Source organism: Loxodonta africana, chromosome 11, assembly GCF_030014295.1.
Source record: "Loxodonta africana isolate mLoxAfr1 chromosome 11, mLoxAfr1.hap2, whole genome shotgun sequence".
NCBI lineage: Eukaryota > Metazoa > Chordata > Mammalia > Proboscidea > Elephantidae > Loxodonta > Loxodonta africana.
The window spans coordinates 15,014,438-15,022,246 of record NC_087352.1 but is presented as its reverse complement, the minus strand read 5'-3'; the positions used below and the strand labels follow the sequence as shown (position 1 = coordinate 15,022,246).

Genomic DNA, 7,809 nt, shown 5'->3' with positions numbered 1-7,809 from the left:
ACCCTGGTGGCATAGTGGTTAAGTGCTATGGCTGCTAACCAAAAGGTCAGCAGTTCAAATCCACCAGGTGCTCCTTGTAAACTATGCAGCAGTTCTACTCTGTCTTATAGGGTTTCTATGAACTGGAATCGACTCAATGGCAACAGGTTTGGGTTTTGGGGTTTAATTCAACCCATAACAGGGAATGATTCCACGGAAGCTAAAAACAAAAAAATTTCTAGGGCTGGGGACTGGAGCGAGGAGGTTCCAGGGGGTAAAACAGGGTCCACTCAGACAAAGGCCCAACTGGGTAAACTCACCCAATGTTTATTGAACGTGAACCATTTCAACAGTTGCTGCAATCTGAGACACTCACTCACACATCCTGATCCCCCTCTTAGCTCCCCCTGAGAAGGAAGCCTGAGGTGGGACCTCCCATAAACTCTGGGAGATAGAAGTGGAGATATGGGGGGGACACAGGGAGAGATAGCGAAAGTGGGGGAACGGGAAGGCAGTAGGGCCAGTGTGAAAAACTAGACTCCCAGAATGGACACACACACACACACACAGAGGCAAAGACCAGGGGCGTCAACCTCTGCCCCGACCCGGCGAACGCAAGAGATTCTGGGAAAGACCACGCGTCCAGAAGACATTTCAATCCTTCCTGTCATGAAGCGTCTGCCAAGAGGGGCTGGGCCAAGGTCCCTGGGCTGTGGAGAGAAAAGACAGTCATCAGGGGGGCCAGCTTGTGGGGACAGAGCCCAAATTGTGGGTGTATAGTAAAGAGAAAAAAGATAATGGAGAGACAGAGGGAAATGCAGACCTCGAAAGAAACTGAGGCACGGGGAAAATGGGAGGCCCTGTGAAGGAAATCGTAACCCAGCAAGCAAGTTGGGCGCACAACCTAGTTCTTAGTTGGGTTTGTAGTAAGAAATTGATCAGAGAGATGTTGCAGACTAGACCTTGGCTGGGAGTGCTGACGGGTGGCCGCCAGCAGAACTCAGTTACAGATAGCCGGATTCGTGCGAAGGCTTTCAGGGAATTCATCAACAACTGAAATTGTTTTGATAGCCTCAGAAGGCCTATTCAAGTTCAGAGTGCCCCATCAGATCAGTTTTCCTACTGCGTAGTAAAACCTTGCCCAAAGAAAGGTCTGGAGTCCCTGGCTGGCACAAACAGCTGCAGACCAAAACACTGCAAGTTCGAGTCTACCTAGAGGTGCCTTGGAATAAAGTCCTGGTCATCGACTGCCAAAAAATCAGCCACTGAAAACCCTATGGAGCAGCTCTACTCCGACACATGGGGTCACCATAAGTCAGAACTGAGTTGATGGCAACTTTAAAAAAAAAAAAAAAAGATTTGGCCCTTGTTCCTGGCTCTTGGGAGGTAACCTCTAAACCCCTGAAACATCCTGCCTGATGAATGTCTTTGTTTACCTGGAGGCCTTGGGTCACCAGGGAGTCTATACCAACAATGTCATTTATGTGGGGGACTTGGGTCACAAGCTATCAGTTTGACCTCTGGAGGGACTGGAGACTAAGGTCAGTCATGTGGGTCGTCATCATGTCCACCTGACTAACCCCCAATAAAAACCCTGCAACAGAAGACTCGGGTGAGCTCCCCTGGTTGGCAATACTCCATGCATGTTGCTACACATCGTTGCTGGGAGAATTGGGTGCTGTCCACACGACTCCACGGGGTGAGGACAAGTGGAAGCTCACTCCTGGTCTCTCCTGGACCCTGTGCTATGTGCCTTTCCCCTTTGCTGACTTTAATATGTAGCCTATCACTGAAATAAACCGTAACTGTGAGTATAGCAGCTTTTCTGAGTTTTGTCGGTCCTTCTAGCGAATTACTGAAGCTGAGTGAGCTTCGTCTTGCAGCAGAGGCGTAGCGAGGGGCAGAGAGGGACACTTGCCCCTGGGCACAAGTCCATCCAAGGGGGCACCAGATGAGGAGTGAAATGACATTCTGAGGTGCTACAAATATCAAAGGCATCTGAGGCAGCAGGACAAGAGGGGGAAGGTGTTTCTGCTGATAAGTTACCACTATCAACATCTATTCATCTTGAAATTAGGGAGGGCCAAAACTTAGAAACTGCCCCAGGGTGCTTGGTACCCTCTCTACGCCTGTCTTGGGAACCTCTCAAAACCACACCCATGAAATTGTCAAACAAGAGTCCTTCTCCCAGACCGTCTGCAGTTTCCCTCCCCTCTCTCTTTTTCTTGTATAAACCCCACTTTGCTGAAGTTGGATAACTTCATCTAGGGTCTAAGATGACCTTGTAGAGTCCAAGTAAACCTCCTGCTGAATTAAGCAAATGCCTCTGAGCTGACCATCTGGAATTGCCAGAGACAGTGTGTTTACCCAGGAGACACACCCCATTCTATCTTCAGGGATTCAAATTCCACTGCGGTGGCACCCTCAATCCCTTGCAGCAACAGTTCACCGTTTACTCTGTTCATGCAGCTTTGAGACTACGCAATTCTTAACTGTTTTTTTTTTTCAATTGTGGGAGACTCACTTCATCTCAGAACTGCATGAGACGAGACATTACTTGTCTTTTTATGTTGCGTTATTTCACGCAGTTGTATTCGAATTAACACCAGGCGTGATCTCACCGTATAGAACGCTACGAAGCAGAGCTGGAGTCTCCAGACACTTGGCGGAGCTAGGCTCGCTGACCCACAGAGGGAGAAAGAGCTGAGTGCCTTCAAACCAAGGCTTCCTGGCAGAGTGGGGGGCCTCTGGGTACTTATGAGAGGAGCTAAAGATAGTTTTTAACACAAGTCCGAGCACAGCAGGGCAGGGCCCCAGGGGCCAAGAAGTCAAGGAGTAGAGAAGCCTGCCTGCGGGCACGGCTGAGGAGCTCTGCTGATGGAAGAACTATATACTGAGTCATTCCCAGTCCTGAACTGTAACCTGGTAATTCTCTAACAAACCCCATAATCATGAGTACTGCCTCTGAGTTCTGTGTGGCCACTGCAATGAATTAGCGAATCCAGCCGAGAAGTAGAGAGTGTTGTGGAAGGGACAGCTGGTGTCAGAATTGGTAAAAAGGTTGGAGAAAGGAAGTTATGTTTGACCTGCATCTCACAGGAATCAACCACAGGCTGATGATCTTGATCCCCCTTTTTGTGAAGTCAGGCTAAAAGGTCAGTCACCGACGCTGCCATCGCACCATTTTTACACTTGGAAACTAGTACACAGGTTTGAGTACACTAGGAACTGGTAGTCAACTCCAGTGGTAAACAGCTGGCTGCCACCACTCAACTGCTGGGCTGGGAAGTGGTGTCTAGGTTTAGGGTGTGTTGGGAACTGGCATTGTTTCTGATTCTGCACTGGTGGGGAGTGTGGGGGTGCTGGGAGCTGGTATCATATTTGATTCTAGACTGATGGGGAGAGTGGGGGTGCTGAGAGCTGGTATTGTATTTGATTCTAGACTGATGGGGAGAGTGGGGGTGCTGGGAGCTGGTATTTTATTTGAGTCTAGACTGATGGAGAGAGTAGGGGTGCTGGGAGCTGGTACTGTATTTGATTCTAGACTGATGGGGAGAGTGGGGGTGCTGGGAGCTGGTATTGTATTTGAGTCTAGACTGATGGAGAGAGTAGGGGTGCTGGGAGCTGGTATTGTATTTGATTCCAGACTGGTGGGGAGAGTAGGGTGTGCTGGAGCTGGTATTGCTGGGAACTGTTTCCTGGTGATGGAACAAAGATCCAGAGCTCTAGATTCCATCCAGACTGTGGGGTCTCTTCTGCACCTTTCATTCCCAAACTGGCCCTCTGAGCACATCACAATCCCAGGTCTGATCCTGTTTTCACCCCACGTCTAACTTCCATCCTTCCTGCTCTGTGGACACAAGTGACACCTCCCCATCAACCAGGCTCTCCACCCTGGGCGAGGAGTCAGCAGAAATTGCACGGGAGGATCCAAAGGATGGCACCCACTCCCACCCCCATCTCAGTGGGACCCCCTCACCTCTGCCTTCAGGGCACATTACCCCTGAGCCAAGGCGGCTTTGATGGCAGCAACAAGCTTCAGAAACTTGCTCTCTGTGTCCACGTACCCATCACCTTTCTGGGGACATAAAGAAGAGGGAAAGGGTGAGCTGGAACCAGGACCCCAACCTAAGCTCCCACCCTACACTAGCCCAAAACAGAGACAGGGATAGACAGATAAACATACCTTCTTGGAGTGAACCAACTTCCCTGCTACCATCACTTCAAAGAACCCGGTGGCCTGGGGGGTCCCCTCGCCGCTCTGGGGAAGGGAGAGCTGTTGGAAGGGGCTGAGATGCCCTCTTGGGGACCCCCTCCCCTTCCCAGGGAATGGAGAACACGGGTGGAGGGCAGGGCTGGTCCAAACCACCCCCAGTGCCATTCTGGCCTGAAGGATAGACAAGGTGACCTGGGCTTGGCTCCGCCTCCCCACGCCCAAGACTCACGATGTCCAGACGGCCGGGGAACTCATCTTCTAAGCGCTTCTTGAGCTGACAATACTGAAAATGAGGTGGGAGGTCACACAGGGGTCATGACAGCCAGCCCTTCCCCCAACAGGCACTCCCCTCAGCCCCCAAGGATACCCTTGGCTTCCCAGGCTCAGCTTACCTTAGACTTGTAGCCTCAAGCGCCACTGGTTGAAGGAGAGTCCAAGAGAGTGAGTTGGAAGGGAGAGGTGGAGATGGTGGGGGGATGGGGAGAAGAGATGGGGGGTGCCCAGGGAGATGGGGGGAAAAATGGAGGGGGGAGAGCCAGAGAGACGAGGGGAGAGATGGAGACGGGGTGGGGGGGGCAGGAAAGAAGGGCAGAGGGATAGATGGAGGTGGGGGGTGGAGCCAGGGAGAAGGAGGGGAGAGATGGGGGAAGCAGGGAAAGGAGGAGAGAAATGGAGGAGGGGAGATCCAGGAAGAGGTGGGGAGAGATGGAAGGGGTGGGCCAGAGAGAGGAGGGAAGAGATGGAGACGGGGGAGTCAGGGAGAGATGAGGGGGGAGTGGGGAGAAGAGGGAAGGGATAGAGGAGGTGGACCAGGGAGAGGAGGGGAGAGAGATGGAGGAAAGCATGAGGGGACAGCCAAGAAGATATGAAAGGGAACACAAACAGAGGAAAGGAAAGACACAAACACATTGGACACACAGAGTGTTGGGGACAGGCAGGGCAATGGGGGAGGCAGAGACCCAGGAAGGAGGTGGACCCCCACACAGAAAAAAACAGACAAGGAAAACCACAGAGCAAAGGAGACAAAAGACAGAAAAGGGGCGGCAGAAAGGGAGAGTGACAAGGAGACCACAGTGAGACACAGAGAAAGCCGGGGGGGGGGGGGGCGGGAACTGGATTAGAATTTTAAAAAACTGCATAAATAACACCACCGCCCATGCCCACGCCCAGGGTGGAGTCCTCTTGGGAAAATCCAGTTAACCCTGGATTCCAAACTCCTTCCCAGTCAAGACTAAAATCCAAAGGATTCCCCAACCCCCCACCGCACACTATTTCGGGACTGGAATGTGGTACACATGCCTTGGAGAGCTGCAATATGTCACTGCATCCTCCGCTTTGTCGCATGGGCAGAGACACTGCCACAGCGGGGACAGATTTCAGTCTTTCCAAACCCCTGGCTGCCTGGGTGGCTATTACCTGCAGTCCCAGTTTCGGGTGCCTCTCCTGGCCTGCCCCTGCCCATCTACAAAATGAAGCTAAAATTCCTCTCTCCACGGGGTTTCCCGGAGGGTAAATTCACTGGGCACATGTGTATTAAACACTTGCTGTGTGCCCAGCATTTTACTAGGCGCACACACACACACACACACACACAAACAAATCCATCACCATCAAGCAGATTCTGACTCATCGATTTTAGGCGTTACAGAATAGAACTGCTCCACTGGGTTTTCTCGGCTGTAACTGGGATGGAAGCAGGATCACCTGGTCTTTCTTCCACAGTGCCTCTGGGTGGGTTCGACAGCCACACAGCGCCCCCAAAAGGGATGCAGCACTCAAGAGAGAAAATTCCCAGCTCTTCTGGGGTGTACATTCTAGCGGGGGAATTAGATCAAACGCCTTTGGTGCCGCCACATAGCACTCCCTCCGCGGTGACTATGAAGCTCACCTTCCCTCTTGCTACAAATGCGGAAACTGAGAACAGAAAGGGAGCGGGGGGGGTGGTTCACGGTGACACGACAGAAAAATTACGCATCCAAATCCTTTCCAACCACACCCAGCAACGTTGTGGTTATTGAGATTGGGGGAGGAAATTCCAAGGTAGACAAACGGGGGCTCCTCTCCCATTACCATGCCGACCCAAACCTGAGCTCCGGAGTTGGGCCTCGGTCTCGGGGTGTTTAGCACGGACACGGACACACACACACACTCTTCTAGGGAGGGGTGATCAGCGCCCTCCCCCTGTTCTCGCCCACACACCCTGATGGAAACCCCTTTTCTCGGAGCAGGTCTCCATGAGCCCTGCCCTTGATGCCCCCGGGCCCCAAGAAGGCACCTCCGACCGGATGGAGGAGGTTGGGGCGGCGGTCGCGGAGGGGGAATGTGACCATCGCGCTTACCAATAAACGACTCGAACGGCGAGAGCCATGACTCGGCCAGAGACATCCGCCGACGCAGATGTCACCACCGACCGCAGCGTGTACCCGCAAGCTCTGCGCGAGCGGCACGGGCCCGAATGTTCTCACAAAGGTCAGTTGCTAGGCGTTCCATGGCGCGAACCAACTGCCGGGGGGGGACTGCAGGGGGAAGGGCCCAGACTCGGAGAGCGAGGGGTCTGCGGCCCGCCACCCTGAGCACCCCACGCAACTCTACCGTTCCTGCCTCTGTTGGCACAAAGATTATCCCGATAGGGGGAATCCCTGGAGAAGCCCTCGGCGGTTTCCACCCTGATCCCCCCTGGACGAGAATGGTACGGCCACTCGGGGAGCTGGTTAATAATAAACCGCTCCCAGGTGGCAACGGAATTGGGCTTGAGCATCGTAATTTTACGCTTGGTCCGGAAGGGGGCGCACGGTGGGGGTTGGGGGACCGGGCAGTTCTTTGGCTCTTCTCACCCCTGGGAGCAAAAGGATTCGGGGATAGACCCTGGGGTGGACTATGCAGTCCGGGGTTGCAGCTAAGATTTCCAGCACCCCCAGCCACCTTATAAAGGCGTAGTAACTGAACTGGGGCGCTGCCTTGTGACCATTATAGGCCTGCCTTTCCTGCCCTCCTGCCCTGGGGATGGGTAGTTCATGGAAAGTGCTGGAAGTAAGCAGCTGAGTTCTGGGAAGAGGCGGGGAGAAGGAGAGTGAACTGCTCTGAGCCCCAGTTTGTCAACCTCTGAGACAGAACCCCCGCAGTGCTGTATTCTTTATCTGGCTTTCTCCCCTACAACGTTGTATAGCAAAATTCTTCCCTTTGCTGCCCCCCTTCCCCCCTCAGCTTTGCATTTGAATCCTGCATTTGCTTGGAGGTTATATGTAAACCCTCTTGCGCCTGCCTGCATAGTATCCTTAAGAATGTTGCTGACTAACTTGTATGAACGCTCTACTTGTAAACCCCTTTAAAAGTAACCTGCTTGCCTGCCAAGGAGTGGATTTGAACTGCTGACCTTTTGGTTAGCAGCTGTAGCTCTTAACTAGTATGCCATCAGGGTTTCCAATGACTTGTAGGTCATCCGGAATGCCAGGATGGAGGGCAGGACCTGTTTCAGCTGATTCCGGCTAGCCGGTGGCTGTTTCTCTTTAAGGAGGTTCTGAGGAGGAAAAGAAAGAACTCTAGGAAATGGGCTGGGTGCAGGGCTGTCTCGAGGCTAAGAAAAATGGCTCTATGGCTCTAGCCCTGTCTTAGTT

At 52.9% G+C, this 7,809-nt stretch overlaps 1 protein-coding gene across 1 annotated transcript; it reads right to left on the bottom strand.

Moving 5' to 3' along the window:
• Window positions 1–286: 286 nt before the first annotated feature.
• Window positions 287–6,663, bottom strand: SELENOW (selenoprotein W). The gene is made up of 6 exons (XM_064293926.1): window positions 6,535–6,663; window positions 4,588–4,612; window positions 4,425–4,478; window positions 4,166–4,240; window positions 3,959–4,057; window positions 287–689 (listed from the first exon to the last, which is right to left on the bottom strand). Exons 1-5 carry the CDS (start codon window positions 6,561–6,563, stop codon window positions 3,977–3,979), a joined length of 264 nt encoding a protein of 87 aa, XP_064149996.1. The 5' UTR covers window positions 6,564–6,663; the 3' UTR covers window positions 287–689; window positions 3,959–3,976.
• Window positions 6,664–7,809: the final 1,146 nt, after the last annotated feature.